The 20503-nt window shown below is 38.6% G+C and overlaps 1 protein-coding gene across 1 annotated transcript in view; it reads right to left on the bottom strand.

Annotated features, from left to right (window-relative positions):
* Positions 1–20503, bottom strand: part of zgc:171482 (zinc finger protein) — an 81342-nt gene that overhangs the window by 44949 nt on the left and 15890 nt on the right. The window contains exons 2-3 of the mRNA XM_017724181.2: positions 15447–15551; positions 6222–6314 (exon numbers count right to left, since the gene is read on the bottom strand). Coding sequence (XP_017579670.1) covers positions 6222–6314; positions 15447–15551 — 198 coding nt within the window. The remainder of the gene's footprint in view (positions 1–6221; positions 6315–15446; positions 15552–20503) is intronic.

Here is a 20503-nt window from a genome sequence, read left to right as displayed (position 1 = left end):
GTCTAGTTTCATGTCTTTTGCTAGGTTGTGTGTCCTTTGTAATGGATGCCATCTGCAACTATAAACATAACTAGATGCTAGAAAGTCAATAATGCAGCCATTTTCAGTTCCTGCTCATTTTGGAGGCTGTTCTCTTTCAGCTTTGTCTTCAATAAGTGAAATGCATGTAACGATAAGACGTTAAGATACTTAAAATGAGTCAGTTCCAATGGCAGCCATACATGCCTATATCATTTCACAAATGCGGTGGATTGCAAATATACAAATATAGCTCTTAAGCATCACTTTGAACACTCCCTACCAATTAAAATGGTCTTCACACTAAGATGCGTTTGGGAGACTGTTTCCTGTTCAGCAGATTTTTTTTCATGACCAGAAGTATTCATGCTATCAGTCATGCTGTGATCTTCAGTGTTATGCCCATTGCTATCATTAAGCTCAAACCTTGGTTATTTAAAGCTCAATGTATCAAACACTTGATTTTAGCATACCTATCACTGTGGCTGTGTGATTCTGATTTTTTTCAGTCTCAAGGTAAATGAAAAGTAGACCACTTTTCATTTACCCTTCTTTGGTCACAAAGCACTACACTCCATATGTAAATGCTAGGATTAGCTCTAGATCTTTTGTTAGTTCTCTTGTGCAGAACTGAGAAGTCAACTGTTGTTACTTAGGAGCCCCTGAAATGGACTTGCGCAACTGTGTGCAACATACCACCTTCCAATTGTGCCTCCTAGCCATTGCCAATTGGCAGTTTGTATTGTTTGAAGTGAGTGTGTTTTTGGTGTGCATAGGAGAAAGCTGCCACAAATATTGTCTGAGAGGCACCTTTTAACTTGCAGACTCTTGTCTGTAGCACCTTTCTCAAGAAACCCATTTTAGCATGGTACATAATGTGTTTACACCACAATGAAGCTTGTTAAACAGGAGAAAATAAACATGTTTGTGTTTACTTGCCAGAAACTTACTGACTAGCTAAGCTAACTTTGCTTCTTATGGTTTAGTAAAATTACACTTTTACAGCCTAGAAATCACTTCAAGATAACAAAGTGTTCACTATGTTAAATTAGCCTACAAGCTACTGTAGCCTACTTCTGTTATTACGCTGGGACATGAGCCATGTCAGTCAGTTAAGCCAACATTCATGTTTTTTTTGGGGGAAAAAAAAAAGGGAAAACGGTGCAACGATCTAAACCCAGACAACACAAAAAGCTGGAGTTGGGACATGGATAACACATTGAAAGGAAACAGATTATGAAACATGTTGGGTAAATGCTGCTGAAGTAGGGCACTTTCAGAAAAATTACTTTCTTCATCACTTTTTGCCATGATGCCTCTGTCATACAATCTGACATGACACTTTTATAGTAAAGCTTAAAATCTCACTAACACTAAGGGCAGGATGACCCTTCCTAGAACCTCTACTGACCGAACTCTAAAGTTTTTCATGTGATTCTGTTAAAGAGGGACACATTTATTATCGAACTGAGACAGAATCTTTACACTAAAAAACTAAACCGAGGCTGACAGTGTAATGACCAAAACTGTCCAGTTTGCTAAATGGTGTTTGAAAAGCCAAGCAGGTTATTTGTTTCAGAAAAATCAAATATAAGCCTCTGGAGTTCCTTCCAGTGTGACTGCCAATACATACTACTGCTAACTTTAATCATTACTATTGATATGTACAAACCCAATTCCAAAAAAGTTGGGATGCTGTGTAAAATGTAAATAAATGTAAACAGAATGCAATGATTTGCAAATCTCATAGACCCATATTTTATTCACATCAGATGTTGGCAATGAGGCATTTTACCATTTCATGAAAAACATTAACTCATTTCAAACTTGATTTTTACACAGTGTCCCAACTTTTAAAATTGGGGTTGTAAACAAATAATACACAACAACTGCATTCACTTATAAGCTTTCCCAGTGGCTGTTCCAGTTTACCAGCAACACCCTGTCCTGCTTTGCCAATATGTTATTAGCATGACTGAAATGGGAAGGGAAAAAATTACTTACAATAAAATAAATTTGAAATAAATTTCTAGGATTTCAGCTGTACTTTTACATCCCACTTCAATATGTATAACATTTACATCAAGATTTACTTCTTTCTAACTGCAACATGATTTGCATCACACTGTCATTTCATGTGTGATTAATTTTCGTGATCCTGATTTACTAAAATGGAGCGTGCCTCTCTCAGATGTGACTTCACAAGCGTAGAATTCTAACAATTTAACACCTCACTTCCACAGGATGAACTCGCTTTATCTCGCTTTTACTTTGCCCTTTGTCACATTTTACCCTCAAGCCTAGAAGTATATACAAGAAATGTATGACATCAGGTCTATGCGGAAAAGCTATAAATACTCTTGATGTCCTAAACATTAACAACAAAGGCAACCTCCATTTTAAATCTGTTTTATTCAGTCAAATGTGCTAAAGTAGAAAAGCAGTCAACTTCCAACTACTTAGAATGTACTGTAGATAATGAGTGGGAAACAGTGTTGGGTGGTGGGTGCAGCATCTGCAGAAATCATAACTTCCTTGCAGATTATCATGCTAAGACATGAACAGTCAGATTTTGTTGTTCATGCCAGGACTGCTGGAAAACGATAGCAGGAAAAAGAATGCGAGATTACTTTACCAATATCTAGATGCCTTTTCTTTGTTGCAGTGCTCTTAGCTTTTCCAATTTGTCTCCACACATTCTGAACAGCAGGTATTAATCACTGTTTAATTCAGAGTCTGCATAGATCCACACAGCTTGACGTCTGCTGCCCTAGCCATCTTTCTTTGTGAAGGGTGATGAGGGGAATATTAGTATTCTGGCTTTAGGAAGAGAAAATGAGGGACAAATTAGCTAGACTTCAGAGTATGTCATCTTCACTGTCCTCATTATATGTTTCAACCTGATAGCAAGCATGCGCAGCTCTAAAAAGAAACCTCGCTCTTTACCATGACAGCTTTCAGCGGCTGCTTCCTACCAATTAAAAAGATATGATTTAGAAATACAGCTCAAAAACAACCAGTTACAAGTACTCTCTGCAATTTACAGGTTACTTTACACGTTAGCAACTGTGGTGAGGAGTTATTGTATTGTTCACGCAAGCCGAGTCATGGGAAAATTACACTGGCGTAAAACTACTGCATCGGACAGCATGCAAAAATAGAACATTATAACTCTTATCAGTGTGGTTTCTGTGATATTTATTGTTCCAGTCTGGGTTATTTCATGTTTCTATGCTACGCTGCAGTGAGTGAGCTCAAAAAGGCTCAGGAGACAGAGGAGCATGGTAAAGGGTTTAACTCTTCTAAAGAATGAAAGGGTGTGCAGGGTTCATACATAAGCTGGTCTACCACAGCTACCACAATTTAACAGTGTCCTCCCGGGCTTTGGCTTGCAGAAGTAAGATATGGTCTTATTTGGTGAGTATACATTCACATAGTCAAACATATTGTAGGCTACCGCCCTGAGCAGACCAAATCCACACAGATCAGGAACTGAACTAAAACAACTAAAAATGATCTAAGTAAGGTTCCAAAGAATATTCAATACAATTTGATCATGAAAATCTGCAATCCATTCAAATAACTGCTACAGATTGTGGATTTGAATCCACACCATGATCTTCAGTTCTTCCAGCACCTGCGTGCACACAAAGTGAGGTATTCTGCTGCCACTGTCGAGACAGCCTATCTGACCAAATACATCCTCCCCTAAAAACATTTCTACATTAGCTGTATTTTACTCTGGACAGTAAAATGTATTATTTGTAATAAAAAAGTGACTTACAATCAAACCTTGTTGTCAGAGCTGAAACATTCTTTATAGGCAAATTCTAGCTAATAAAGATTGACTTGTTAGCCACATGGTTTGATCGATTGGAAACATTTCTTCAGATATGTGCTCAGACAAGCTCAAAGAATCTTCTTCTTCTTCTTTCGGCTGCTCCCTGTAGGGGTCGCCACAGCGGATCATCTGCCTCCATCTTGCCCTATCCACTGCCTCCTCTACTTTTACACCAACCATCTCCATGTCCACCTTCACTACATCCATAAACCTTCTCTGAGGTCTACCTCTTCTCCTTCTACCCGGCAGCTCCATCTCCAACATTCTTTGACCAATATATCCACTATTCCTCCTCAACACATGTCCAAACCATCTCAACCTAGCCTCTCTGGCCTGACTCTCTGATTTGCTCATTTCTAATCTTGTCCATCCTTGTCACTCCCAACGAAAATCTCAGCATCTTCATCTCCGCCACCTCCAGCTCAGCCTTCTGTCTTTTAGACAGAGCCACAGTCTCCAAACCATACATCATAGCAGGACGCACTACTGTCTTGTAAACCTTCCCTTTCACTCTTGCTGCTATCCTTCTGTCACACATCAGCCCTGACACCCGTCTCCACCCACTCCATCCTGCCTGCACCCTCTTCTTCACCTCTTTTCTACACTGTCCATTGCTCTGGATGGTTGACCCAAGATATTTGAAGTCATCCACCTTTACGACCTCTACTCCTTGCATTTTCACCTTTCCACCTGCCTCCCTCTCATTCCCACACATGTATTCTGTCTTGTCTCTACTGACCTTCATTCCTCTCCTCTCCAGTGCAAGCCTCCACCTCTCCAGATTCTCTTCCACCTGCTCTCTACTCTCACCACAGATTACAATGTCATCTGCAAACATCATGGTCCATGGAGCCTCCTGCCTGACCTCATCTGTCAACCTTTCCATCACCATTGCAAACAAGAAGGGGCTCAAAGCTGATCCCTGATGTAACCCTACCTTCACCTTGAAACCATTTGTCACTCCAACTGCATACCTCACCACTGTCTCACTATCCTCACACATGTCCTGCACCACCCTAACATACTTTTCAGCTACACCTGACTTCCTCATACAGTACCACAGTTCCTCTCTTGGCACCCTATCATAGGCCTTCTCTAGATCCACAAAGACACAATGTAGCTCCTTCTGACCTTCTCTGTACTTCTCTACCAACACTCTCAATGCAAAAATTGCATCTGTGGTACTCTTTCTGGGCATGAAACCAAACTGCTGCTCACTGATCTGAACCTCTCGCCTTAGCCTTGCTTCAACAACTCTTTCCCATACCTTCATGGTGTGGCTCATCAACTTTATACCTCTGTAGTTACTGCAGCTCTGCACATCAGCTTTTCCATTTTCCATTTCCATTTCCACCAGCACCCTGGTTTTACGCCGGATGCCCTTCCTGACGCAACCCTCACCATTTATCCGGGCTTGGGACCGGCACCAGTAGTACACAAAGTACACCCCTAATTTGTTTTGCTGTTTTAGACAAGCTCAAAGAATACATGGACCAAAAGAAATGTAAAAGTTCACATGTGAACATTTGTGTATTAAGCAACAATAGACAGAAGTAGGACCTTAATCCTAAATATTTTAGAGCACTAATTCATGGTGACACAATTTTGAAAAATACATTTCCTGTACTGCTCAGAATTTCTCTCTAGTTATACTCTTAACTGCATTTATTTCCAAGAATGAATGTGAGCGTGAAAAATAGTGAGCTGTTTCTAACTTATTCAGACTGCACTGGGTGTAAAGTCCAATACTATGGTCAGTTTAGCACATGATCTAGTAGAAAGTGATATAAGCGTGGTTTAAAACTTTCATCACATAGCCAATGAAGCATGAGAGATAAACAGAAATCTTGGCTTTGAGAAAAGAAGATACAATAAGATACTGTTTAAAAGACACTTTTTTCCTCTGCTTTCCTGCAGTATTTTTTGCAACTTTTTTTGTGAAAACAATTGTCTGTTGTTTTTTTTTTTCAATATGTCAATATTTTTTTCCTGTAGTATCTTAAAAGCATAATTAAAACAATAAAAAGAAAAAGAGAATGAAAATGTCATTTTCATCTACACAATGTAGTTTGCTTGTTTATTGAGCACTCCAACACACTAAACATACAACAATTACTTCACTTTACTCAAGCAGATATTCATGGAGGAAAGAGTGCAGGAGCCCAGCCAAACTGCACTATCAGATCCAACTGAATAAAGACATCCATTAACTCCAGTGGCTCTTCACTGACAGGTTAACACTCACTCACTGCTGGAGGGTCTGAGAGCAAAACAAGCACACATCCATCTACGCACATCACCCAGCACTATTACTCACATTTAACTCTTTCTCAAATGCTGCCTACTGTAAAGATTTACATACCGGGTTGTCTGGTCTCAGTCTTTTAGAGGGCGGACCACCATCCTCCGGATGAAGCATGTAGAACAGACGTACTTTGTTGGCATGTTTCTTGCTCTGGTAGATCAGACACAGTGAAAAAAACAGTGTGAATTAAAGCCATCTTTATATTATTTTACTTATAATTCAGCAAACTGTTTTTAATACAAGATACAAAAATACTCCCACTACAAATGTACATGGTAAGTTTTCTTATGCTTATGAAGCTCTGAAATCTAGATTCATTAATTAAATATCACATAATTACCAAAAAGTATATTGTTCAGGCTTTGTATATGTCTGTTGCGTTGATGGTAAAGAGCATCTGTGACCATTTATTTCATGACCTTAGTGTTAAGTGTGAGTTTGCTTTCAGTCATATTTCATGAAGCTCTTTTGTTGTCTCTTCACCTGGTCTGGATTGACTATTAACCATTGCACTCAGGTTCATGTTACGCCACCCAAACACTTTGATTATTTCATAGGAATCTGAGGATGCCAAAAGGGTTGGCAGCCATGTGAAGTCTGAAATATGCATGTGCGTGTTTCACTTTTTAAAAGTGTTTCACTATTTACAAGTTCCTCAAGTTTCAAATAGTCAAAGTGGGCCAGGGAGCAAAGTATAGGAGCTTTTAAAAATACTTTTGTGGACTACAAATTGTTGCATTATTTAAGCTTTTTCTTTAGCTTAATTACTTCTTATTAATTAATTTAAAATAACTACTTATTTGTTTTATGTAATAGTACTCTATTTTGCTTATTAGAGATTAATTATTTAGTCCAGTAAGTTTCATTAGATAGCATAACAGTGGTGGAAAATTTAGAAACATAACACCAGACCTAAATGAAAAGTGTGTGTGTGTGTGTGTGTGTGTGTGTGTGTGTGTGTGTGTGTGTGTGTGTGTCTGTGTGTGTGTGTGTGTGTGTGTGTGTGTGTATGCGTGTGCATGTGTGAGAGGAAGATATTAAACCACCTGCTGTGTGACTGCTTTATATCATTTCATATCTGTGTACATTTTAATTTGAGAGCCTGGGAGTTTGCCTCCATTCATAAGATGAGCTGCAGTATTTCTGCCTGCCTCTCATGGCTCTTTCTGCAGAGAAGTGCAATTTCCAGAGTTCACTGGGAGCAAATACATTTTCTAACTGCTGCTAATATAATTGAAAAACGTGGTTATCAAAGAACTGCTGTATCACTCACAGCTTAAATCTGTCCCTTTAATGTCAAAAAGGTGAACATAGTAATATTGGACGAATGCTCTAAAAAGATGTGAAGCACTCCATGCCAGCAAAATTACAGGTAGTAAAGGGAAAGGACCCTGTGACCTGAGATACATGGGCATTAGTGCTGAAGACAGTGATTCAGATTTGGTCAGGTTTTTGAAGCTGTTGTACTACTGAAGCTTTAAGGTGGATTACTTGAATTTATAATGTAATATGCAATATGTTTGATATTAAAACTGGGATGTGGGTATCTGTGGGTAATAAAAGAGTTATCAATGTTGGCTTTAAAGCCTGGTGAGAGACCAGATTGCTGCTAGGTTTTGCTGAGATCTGCGGGGTGAGGCTCAAATGGAAAAGCTGTTATTGTCCTGTAGCCAGCAGCACAAAATCTCCTTGCAGACTATTTTAGTCTGACAACAGACTGAGTGCATTCAGGTATGATATGTGTTCTCCTTCCTCTGAAGAATTTCTACACAACACCACATTATGTGACGTTTTGATGTTAGCAATTTTTGTGCTGATTGCACAGATTCCAATTATGCATGAATGAAAATATGTTAAATTAAATATAGTATTCATGGGGAGAGACCAAGTGGTTCCCTCCTTTGTCATGTCTAATATCATGTACTGCATAGTTATTCACAACAATATAATATGCTATTCTCCTTACTTAGCACTGAAGTATAGGAAAGTTTGGATGGCTCAACAATGTTACAGCTAGTTCTGACCTTTTGAACTGACTAAATAAACTTTTATATTCATATCATATCATGCAAAACATTTTTTCAACCAATCATCGATCAGTTTCACCAGAATACTGATTTTCCTCACCTCTTTCATGTTACTGGTGATCTGTTTTGTATTTAAGCCCAGGCTTTAGACTAGATCTTTGTGAGGTATTGCTTCTTTCTCTAGAGGTACTGAGCATTATTTCTTGTACACTGTTTATCTGTGTACCAAATTGCTGTTTATGTCTGTTCTGGTTCTGACGTACACCTATTTGTTGACTACCTCTGTAAAATGTCCTTTAAACAGTAAAGCCTCTTTTGAGTCTTTTAACCACAATCATCTGATTGATTCTGTCTTGTTACAAAAATGCAGGTAAACCTTGTATGAAGCACTTAGCCTGTTTTTTTTATTTTTAACTGTTTTTTAAAGTAATTAATAAAAGGTAATTAAATATAACCCCAATTCCAAAAAAGCTGGGACACTGCAAAATGCAGACAAATATAAATAAAAACAGCATGCAATGATTTGAATGAATCCCATAGACCCATATTTTATTCATAATAGAACATAGAACACATATCGACATTGAAAGCGAGACATTTTTGTGGAAAACATTGTCATTTAGATCTTGATGACAGCAACGCATCTCAAAAAATTGTGACAGTGACATCAAATCGTAATAAAAAACAGCTGGAGGAGCAATCTGCAACTAACTCACATGACTGGGTATAAAAAGAGCATTTTAGAGAGACAGAGTCTCTCAGAAGAAAAAATGGGCAGAGGTTCACCATTCTGTGAAAAACTGCAGCTAAAAATTGTGGAACAATTTCAGAAAAATACAATCCACAAATGCAAGTTAAAGCTGTATCATGCATGTATCACTATATGTCAACACAATCCAGAAATGCCACCATCTTCTCTGGGCCAAAGGTCATTTTAAATGGACTGAGACAAAATAGAAAACTGTTCTGTGGTCAGATGAATCAACGTTTAAAATTCTATTAAGAAAGCATGGACAACATGTCCTGCGAACTCAAGAGGAAAGGGGCCTTCCAGCTTGTTGTCAGCGCACAGTTCCCATCCAGACAATGCCTCTTTCAGAAAAAGCCTTGCATATTTCACCAAGACAATGCTAAAACCTGGATGGCCAGTTATCGTTCTCGACTCACATCACAAACCTGACTCGGTCATGCAGGTATCTACTGTACAAGATCCGGAGGATCCGACCCTTCCTCATCCGAGAGGCCACCCAGGTGCTAGTGCAGTCTCTGGTCACCTCAAGGCTTGACTACTGCAACTCACTCTTGGCTGGTCTTCCCATGCAGACCATCAAGCCTCTGCAACTCCCACTGGCTGTCCGAACAGCAGAGTCTCTTGCTGTCTTCAAAAGCAGACACAGCACTTAAATGAGCATTGATCTATAAGCTGCACATATTTTATTGTACTGCACTCTGTATTGTAGTTTATTGTATTGTATCTTATTGTTATTGTATTGCATTGAATGGCACAGAGTTCTGCGTTCAACTCTGTTTCTTTTTCTCTTGGTGTCTGCAGTGACTTTTTGTTTCTAGCAGTATCTGAGCTCAGGACTGTCTTTTTCTCTAAGCTATTGGTAACTAGCAAAGATACTTTCTCTAGATTGACAAAGCACTTCTTGTAAGTTGCTCTGGATAAGAGCGTCTGCTAAATGCTGTAAATGTAAATGTAAACCAATACTACATCCATTACAACAGCATGGCTACTCAGAAGAAGTGTCTGGATGCTAAACTGGCACGGCTGCAGTCCAGACCTTTAACCAACAGAAAACATTTAACGCATCATGAAATGAAAAATCCAGCAAAGAAGACCCAGGTGCCAACTTTTTAAAGATGTGTTGCTGCCATCAAGTTCTAAATGAATGTTTTTCATTAAATGGTAAAATGTCTCACTTTCAACATCCGATGTGTGTTCTATGTTCTATCATGTTTAAAATACGGGTCTACGACATTGCAGTCAGAATCATTGCATTGTTTTTATTTACATTTATTTTCATTTTACATAGCATCCCAATTTGTTTGGAATTGGGGTTGTATTATGATAACCCTCAACCCTGTAAACTCAAATTTTCTGTTTTGTTATCTTTTTTTCATAAATTTGCAATGAATGATTATTTTTAGGAAGGTTCCTGCTTTACTCCCATTCAAGAACTAGTGTTTATTTCTAGTGTTTATTATTTAGTACTTATATGATTATTGAATTCACAGTTGAAATTTAAGATATTCAGTTGTTCTGGTCGTTGTATGAACATTGCAAAATGCTTGAAACTATCCTCCCTGATGTTTCACAAAACCCTTTCCTTTCCAAAACTAGAGAACTTGTTATACAACTTGGCATTTCCATGCTATGATACCTTATAAGTTTAAACACTAACCCCCGTAGGATGGAAGAGGGGGGTGGGGTTGGTACTGGGTATCACTGCCTTTGAACATGTGGAGCTAACACAGCCTTTGTTGGTGGAGAATTATAAAAAAACTTGGTTGAAAGTTCTAGAGACTTCAGGCTATTGCATTAAGCAGAGTGGTTTTCTGACTCAGGAGTGTGGACTCGTGTCTGGTGTTCATTTAGACTGGGAGATGAAACAGCATGATCACAAAAACTGCACATTTAAAATGCATGTGTTTGTTTTTAAACGCGATGATGTGCTGTGGGCTTCTTTGCCTTTTCCTATATTTCATTTTCATTCATAGCTAAGTGGGTTTGAAAAATAGTGATTCTCCACAATATAATTAAATTCTGCTTTATGTAAGACAAAGTTCTGTCTTGTGCGTGTAAAATGGAATTGTCAAAAAAAAAGCTCTTTGTGCTTCTGTATAAACATTAGATTGTCAAAACTATGTGCACTCTTGTCCATCTTCATTAACTCAAAAGAGCATTTGTGAGGTAAGGCCCTAACGTTGGATGAGGTGAAGATGTGGTTCATCAATCTCCCAGTTCATCCCAAAGGTGTTCAGTGTGGTAAAGGTCAGGGCTTTGTGCAGGCCACTGGAGTTTTTCCACCTCAAACTCGTCAAAACTAAGTCTTTATGGACTTCGCTTTGTGCACAGGGACACAGTAATACCTTAAGAGGAAACTGCTGCCATAAGTTGGATACTTATAACTGCTTAAAATGTCTTTGTATGCTGCAGCACTAACTTTACCCTTCACTGGAACTAAGGGGTCAAGCCCAAACCCTGAAAAAGAGCGGCACATCATTATTCCTCCTCCACTGAATTTTAGTCTGGACACCATGCATTCTGGTAGGCAGCATTCCCCTGACATGCGCCAAATCCAAATTCATCCATTACACTGCCAGACAAGGAAGCATGAGAATGTATCCAGAGTCTCATGGCAACATGCTTTACACCACCCCATCCAATGCTCGGCGTTGCACATAAAGATCTAAGGTTTGTGTGCAGCTGCTCAGCCATACAAACCCAGTTCATGAAAATCTCAACGCACAATTCTTGTGCTACTGTTACTTCCAAAGGCAGTCTGGAACTCTGTAGTGAGTCATGCAATAAAGGATAGGTAAATTTTACATGCTGCATGCTTTAGCACCCTCTGCGTTTGCATGCTCTACTGCTTCAGGGCTGATTCTAGATGTTTCTACTTTACAATTATAGCACTTACAGTTGACCATTGCAGATCTAGCTGGGCAGATATTTTACATACTGATTTGTAGCATAGGTGGAATCCTATGACACTGCCATCTTTAAAGTCACTGAGATACTGCCAGTGTTTGTCTATGGAGACTGCATGGCTATGTGCTTAATTTAACATGCCTATTAGCAATGGGTGTGGCTGAAACACCTGAACTAAATAATTAGTCCACATACTTTTGGACATATAGCGTATTTCACACAGAATGCCCTGGAATTCTATACATCTATAATAGGTATATGGTAAGACAATGTTGGGATCTGATGTATGGGGGGATGAGTGAGTGTATCTATGGGTACAATTCATTGAGCAAATGATAAGACAGATGAAGGCTGGAGGGTAAGATCATAAACCCTAGGCAACACAAGGTTGCAAATGTGTATGCATAGGTGCCAGTGCTGGCATTCGGAATGTTTCTTGCAATTTGACTAATTTTAGCTCTGCCGGACCCAGTAAGTGTGTGAGCGTAACAAGAGGGCCCAGCTGGATTCAGAGTGAGCTCTATAGGCAGGCAGTGGCTTTGATAGATGAGTGTCAGAGCCTGGCTCGGAGGGAAAGAGAGCAGCCTGGCTGGATTACATAGGCCCAGTAAAGAGTCACAGCATTGGGTAAGGATAAAAGAGACTGCTGATACCCAACAGTAAGCCAAGAGGGAGAGCGAGTTTATACTATTTCTGATCTACTTCATCTCAAATCATTATTATTTTACTGATATTTTTCACATGTATATGAATAATATGGATGCTTCAGAACATTATTAATGAATATGAAACAATGGATTTCTTACTTAGCCCGTTTCTCAAACCCACGGATGACACAAAATGAACAGAGACAGAGAAAGAGAGAAAGCGTGGGAAGATTCAGTTTGAGGTTTTCGAGGATAGTTGCGCAAGATCAAGGATGAATTTTGTATCCCTGGGGTGCTCTGGAGCAAGAGATGACTATCATACACTATCACACAACTCTCCTCCAACTCTTCTTATGTTCTCTCTCTTTTTCTTTCTCTCTCCTTCTCTCTGTCATTTCAGTGCAACTGAGAGATTTAGTGTTCCTTCATTTACGTGTCTGCATAATGTACAATATTCTTAATTTCTTTATATGAATATAATTCAATTGTTTGGAGACTTAAACATCTCTTACAACCTTTAGGCTTGTGAGATATACAAATGCTATCTCAAATCAATGCAACTGAAAGATTCCATGTTTCTTCTTTTTCATGACTGCATAATATACAATAGTTTCCAAAGCACAACAGGACCAAGAAGGTAATGAGTCAAAGATTAAAAGAAAAATCTTTCATCCTTTCAATCCTCACTAATTTCTCTTTCCCTTGTTTACCACAGTTTCTCTCTCTTTCTTAGCGCTCTTTCCCCTGCTCTCTGGGGAGCTGGAGAGTGGTGGAAGACCTTAAATATTCTGGCCCAACAGTATGGTCTCCAGCTCAGGCAGCAGGTGTTCAGACACATTTGACTGACTCAGTGCTTCTCTGTGGACATGAAGATTAGGAAAGGAATGGGTTGTGCGCATTGCCTGGGTAGCTCTGGAATGCCTGTTTGGTGAAGTCTGATTCTGAACAGCTCTCTTGGTTGTTTTCAGCAGTTTTGGCCATGGAATATAAAGCTGGTAACCATGCAGACTGCAGTAAATCAGCCATGCTCATTTGAACAATGTGCTATATGAGAATGTTTACTCTAGATGAGAGATGACAAGCCACTGAACAAAGAGCCTTAGACCGCACCACTAAATATAGTGTATGGGTGCTGGAGCCGCTTTGTAAATAAATCTTGCGGAGCCAAACGGCTACTCTGAGACACTCCTTTTGCTACACCGATTCTTACACTGAGGGTTTGTCCTCATTAGCTTGCCTGTTAATCTACTGATTGCATACTTTGTAGTCCAGGGAGGCCTAAGTGAGGGAGTTAAATAATGCAGAGGGATGATTATTTAATGGTCACTCATTAAATTACTTACTGTGAGGTTGAGAGTCTTGAGAGAGGTGGACTACATTACAGCTTTAAAAGCAGGCTGTGAAAAATGCAAGAGGTGAGCATTCAGCTATTCTGTAATGTATTACTGGGGCTCACCCCAGGTGCAAATTATTAGAGTGATGATCAATTGATGAGCATAGTTTTTGAATTAATGTGGATTACTAGTTTGTGTATGCACTGGGAGTAAAAAGAAGTGACATCACAATGTGGGCTACAATTTGTGATTTCACAAAGGAGTTTTTGTGATTTTATTTTAGCTGTATTCTCTGATCTCACTGAATTAGTTTGAAACACTTTGTATTTACTGTGCTTGCAGCTATGCTTTTATGTAATTTGTCATAATAGATGTGACATATTGGAATCAGCAAGAAAGCAGTGATTTACAAATCTATGTTGACCTGTATTTGAATGACAAAATGGTACAAACACATGTAATATTTATATCCAAAATACAGTAAAGTTGATATATGCTGATTCTGAAATTTATGTTCTAAAAACACTGGGACAGGGCAGTGGAAGACTAGAAATGTTGTGAAATGTACAAAAAACATTTTAAACAAGTGACACAATCATGCTTTAGTATCAAAGGAACATCCAGGAAAGGTCTAGTCCTTTATGAGCAAAGCTTGGTCAAACTCATCACTTGCCCAAAAATTAAATTATATATATAAATTTTTTTTTTTAAATAACATTCCTCAGTGAGTGATTCCAAGAAGTGTAGATATTATACATGCATTAAAAGTTTCAGGGAATCTGGTGAATCCAGCAAGGCCGAAAATGATAACTAAATGCCCATGACCTTCTACCACTCAGACAGCACTGCACTAAAACTGTGATGGATATCTATTTCCATGGGCTTGGGAATACTTTGAAAAACCGTTATCAATAAACAACTATTATCAACAATATCCAGAAACACTACTGACTTCTCTGGATTCAAGTTCATTTAAAAATGACTGATTTCTACTGGAAAAGTGTACTGTGGTGTGATGAGTTAACCTTTCAGTTTGTTTATGTAAATAAACAATGCTTTCTAGAAAACATTTTTTATTCAGGGTTGTTCATATGTATTTTAACATAACAAGGCCAAGAAATATTCTGCACATGTTACAACAGCATGGCTGCACAATCAGAGAGTGTGAGTGATAGACTTGCCTGCCTGGCGTTCAGATCTGTCTCTCACTGAAAATCTGTGGTGCATTATGAAATTCAAAATATGACCACAAAGGCCCTGTGTGCACATACCCATGCTGAAGACTTCTGTAAAAGCAGCAAAAATCTGCTTTAAAACTGGATCAACAGAATTTACTAATCAAACAAAATGTACTAATTGATGCTTTATGTTTTTATTAGCATTTCACATACTATCCTAGATGTTTTGGAACTGGGTTTGTACAATTTACTAATGCTAATAAATTCAATCTTTAATAGGAAGATAAATAAGTTGAACTTTACCCCATTTACTAGCTCAGAAAAACAGTGCACATAAGCTAATTTGAGTGGTGAGGGGTAGGTGTGAGTTAGTTGGAGAAAAAGAGTAAAATGTGTATGACTTGCATGTGTGTTTGATGTGTGTCCATGAAGCTTCACCTCATAGTGTGCAACACGTTGTGATTCAGAGATGAGCTGGGCATTGCAGATGTTGCAGTAGCTCTCTGTGAAGAGTCCACCATTTCCAACCCCTGCAGACTTCATCTGAAAGCAACAGCACCAGCACACATAGTCAGAACTTGTAAGGTGTATTTCATTTATCTCTGACTTTCACAGTCAGCTTGCACATACATTTTATTATTAACAACTTCAACTTCTATCCACTTCTCACCTCATTCGTGTGTGATAATCATCAAGAAGATGTTTAAAATGCACGGCACTTTGGTAGCTAATTCTATTCTAAGACACCTCTTTGATAAAACATCTGTCAGTGTATAGCTATGGAACATGTCATTTGATCTGTCTTGCAAGAGGATACAAAAAAAAATCAGTTGTCATTTGTTCTATAGTCTGTTTCTCAGCTCTTTATGTTCTCTGGGAAGAGCAATTGTTCCTTCACTGCTGTTCACCCATATGGTAATTGAAGTTATGCTCCAAATTCCAGTGCCAAAATAATGTTCCATTTTCCTAGCAATGGCTTCTGGATAGCGTCTTGTGTTACAAAAAAATGCAAAAAAAAAAAAAAAAGTTATTAGACTGCATATTAAAAGCAGTCAAAATATATTTTCTCAGGGTTTTTCTGAAGATAAAGAAAATTCAACTTTGTTTCCATGCCTCTTAATGTATTAGTAATGGATACCTAATATCTCTTACACACCTACACTTTATTGGCGTAACACACTTACTATATATGGTTTAATATGATGTCAGCCCACCCTTTCCAGCTATAACAACTTCAACTCTTCTGGGAAGGCTTTCCATATGGTTTATGAGTGCTTATGGGAATTTTTGACCATTCATCCAGAAGCACATTTATGAGGTCAGACACTGATGTTGGACAAGATGGCCTGGCTTGCAGTCTCCACTCTAATTCACTCTAATTGGACCTTGCTTTGTGCACTGGTGTGCAGTCATGTTGGATCAGGAAGGGGCCATTCCCAAATTGTTCCCACAAAGTTGGGAGCATGAAATTGTCCAAAATCTCTTCCTTTCACCGGAACTAAGGGGCCGAGCCCAGCTCCTGAAAAACAAGCCCACACCATAATCCCCCTGTCCACCAAACTTTACACTTGGCACAATGTAGTCAGACAAACACCATTCTCCTGGAAACCCAGACTTGTCCATCGGATTGCTAGATGGAGAAGTGTGATTCGTCACTCCAGGGAACACTGTCTCCAGAGCTGCTCCACTGCTCTAGAGTCCAATGGCGGTGCATTACACCACTGCATTCTATGCTTTGCATTGCACTTGGTGATGTAAGTCTTCGATGCAGCTGCTCAACCACGGAAACCCATTCCATGAAGCTCTCTACACTGTTCTTGAGCTAATCTGAAGGCCACATAAAGTCTGTAGGTCTGAAAGTTGGCGACCTCTGCACACTGTGTGCCTTAGCATCCACTGACCCTGCTCTGTATTTTACATGGCTGAGCACATCATGGCTGAGTTGCTATCGTTCCCAATCGCTTCCACTTTGTTATAATACCACTGACAGTTCACTGTGGAATATTTAGTAGCAAAGAAATGTCATGATTGGACTTTACAGGTGGCATCCTATCATGGTACCATGCTGGAATTCACTGAGCTACTGAGAGCAACCTATTCTTTCATAAATGTTTGTAGAAGCAGTCTCCATGCCTAGGTTTTATACACCTGTGGCCATGGAAGTGACTGGAACACCTGAATTCAATTATTTAGGTGGGTGAATACTTGAGTGAATACTTTTGGCAATTTAGTGTATATACAGATGATACACAGATGATGTGTATCAGTGACTCACAAATGTTGGCCTTGGTAACAGCAGAATGTCTTGCACCACCAACCGGTACACTATGGTCTCCATATTTTACACTACACCATATTTCCATGTACTATGGTAATTGTTTGGGCTGAACTATCAATTAAAATAATTATCTAAATTTGCATGGAGTCAGGGAGGGGAACTGAAAAATGCCATATATCAGGTCTAAAAACTAATCATAGCATTTGAAATGTCATGCAGCATAGATGGGGCACATTCATAAGCATTAAAAGCATTGTAATTATCAGAGCAAAAGCTCTCACAAGTATCTTTTTTAAAGAGATGCCATGATTTTCAAAGGGTCTAAATTATCTGCATTACCTTTTCTTATAAACAGCCAACACTGCACGTATAGCACCAGCTGTTCGCAAGGATTTGCCTGATGATTAAGCAAACTAGATTTTGTTTCCATGTAGGAAACACACTCCTCTCAATGAATTATTAAACTGTTAGGAGATTTAGGGCGCTTTCACACCTAGCTTGTTTGGTGTGACCCTATCAAACTTTTTCTTTAGTTCAGTCTGCTTTGACAGATAGGAATTCCCCACCCATGCTCAGCTGCACACCAAACAACTGATTCATGGTCCAGCAAAAATCATGGGTCTCAGTCCACTTCCAAACTAACCCTGATTCAGTTTGCATACTTTTCTGTTTCTTCTAGCAGCACATCAATGCTGTACTGTCCACTGCTTATTTAAATGTCTGACTCTTCGAAGGCTCTCATGTCGTTCTTGGGGCACTAGATGCTGTTAATGACAGCAGACGAACGACAAAATAATAGTGAAGCCAAGTGTTAAATTTTGGCACAGGGAATGTGTTGCTTCAGCAACCTGATTACATTCAAATTCACAAACCAATCATAAAGATGCAGATATCAAGTGGCAAAAATGAGAGTAGCAGAGCACATGTATTCCTGCAAGACCTCTGACCATTAAACAAACACTGATGTGTAATTTGGTGCACTTCAGCTGTTGCAGTGTTAAACCAACCGAACCAAATGAAAAAGAGACAACGTCAAAAACCAAAATATTAGTCTGGACTTCAGCAAAAAAACTAGGTGTGAAAAAAACCTTAAATATCTCTCTTATAATTTGAGATGGAAAGAGAGAGACAATGATTTATAACACCTGTAACTTGCAAGTACTTATCCTGAAAACTCTCATATATTGTCGCTGTTGAAACAAAACCAGTATTGTAACTTTTTACAAGAAGGAAAAATATTCTTAACTTTTAAACTTTAAAGTTAAAGTAATGACATTTAAGTAACACATTAATCAAATGCAAATACTTTGTAGACGCTTACCTTGAATTGAACTTGTATTCAACAAAATATCTTTTAAATTCACCTTAACCTCAAATCAAAACTAGTCTTAACCCTCACGCTATTGAGAATCAGACAGTTTAACAATTTGAACATCTGTACATAGGCTACACAGGGCTATACAAATAACACAGGACAAAATGCTATTGGTCCATTCATCGTGAAAATTTAACAGTTGACACTTTCTAGTAGTTGACAGTAACAATATTTTGAACAACAGAGTGTGCAAAGTACCTTAATTTGAGCTTGGAGCAATCCTTGTTCCTTGAGGATTCAACCAACGGGGTGTAGAGCTGTCAAACGCTGCCCTACACATCCAGCTAAAACATTTAGCGCACAAATAGCCCTCTGTTTCTGAATGTCCTCGGTGTGACGGGTAAGAACATTCTGGACTTTCTAATTAACAGTGGGCTACAGAATGAACAGCCATTTTGTAAGTGATCTTCTGTGGAACCAACAGAGTACAGCCTATTAGAAGTAATGGCTGAGATGCAAGCTCTGACACAGATACTGCACATTCTCTTCCCATCAACATCACATGAAAAACTATCATTTGTGTTGAACCAAAATCATTTCTAATGAAGACGCAGCTGTTAGAACTTGATGAAAATGACACTTGATCACAATACTGTTAAGGCAATGTGTATCATATCGTTTCACATTCACTTTGATGGCCTATGAAGTCTTTGATTTAGACCCTACTTCAATAACAGGCCCTCTGACTGCAATCAGACATGCCCCACTTTTCAATTATCATCTTCTTGTCATAACAGTGAGAAGACTGAATGATACAATCAGATGGAAACAAAACTGCTTGTATTTTCCACTGAGGAGCCACCAGATGGGATGTGTGGAGAGAGGTAAAAAAGGTACAATAAAATTTACTTAGCTACTGTGCTCTAGTTGACTAAAACTGAAAAATTTGCCTGCATCAGTATTCAGTAGCCCCAACAGACATTTCAAAGCTGATTCACACAGTATGTCTTTTCTCCATAGATATCCACAATCAAATAGCATCTGGCCTTGGGCCATTTATGAGAAAATGCACAAGTGGCAAAGTCTGCTTCGGGAGAAAATAAATTGATTTATGAACTTTCAGAGTCTTCACTAGGAGCCATGTATATTTTAGTTTTGAAACTCATTATTTTTTGTGTTCTAAAAAGCAAGAGTTTAGTTTTGTCTGCACATTTCTGAAAGAAAGTTGTGTGTTCCTTAGTTAAAAAAAAGGTTCTATACAGCACCACGAACACTCAAAGAACCCTTTGTATGATTAAAGGGTTCTCTGTATTGTGAAAGCATTCTTCAGATTGATGGAAAATGTGCTTTAGATGATTCTATATTGAACCTTTTTAAAAAAAGATTTTGTAAAGTACTAACCAGGGTCCTTCTGTTGTTGGTATTATGGTGTTATGGACAGTATTATGGTAGTGGTATTAAGATGTCAAGCTTTATCATAACAACAAAAACCCCTTTTTGTTGCTATATAGCATATACAACACATTCCCCAAGAATCTGCAGAGCCATTCACAATGCACAGAATCATTTAATAATGCAAATTTTTTTTAAGCATTCAACAAAGTGGGATAAAGAGTTCAACATATAGTATTCAGGTCACTCAAGGCCTAAGTACAATTTACAAATGGTTATTCCACTCAGCCACTGATGGATTTAAACAGAGGTCATTCATAATATTTTTGATTACACTCTGGCATATTTCATTTAATTACCTGGACCTAAATCAAAGAAAGAAGACGTTGTGTCATAGCATCACACACCCAAGCCCTATTACAGGGCTCTAACCTACACACAGACATTTGACAAAGATTCAGTTTACTTTAGGTAATTTTCATACTGCAGTTTGTATGCAGTGTATGCTGC

The sequence above is a fragment of the Pygocentrus nattereri genome, chromosome 5, assembly GCF_015220715.1.
Source record: "Pygocentrus nattereri isolate fPygNat1 chromosome 5, fPygNat1.pri, whole genome shotgun sequence".
NCBI lineage: Eukaryota > Metazoa > Chordata > Actinopteri > Characiformes > Serrasalmidae > Pygocentrus > Pygocentrus nattereri.
This window is presented reverse-complemented; position numbering and strand designations above follow the sequence as displayed.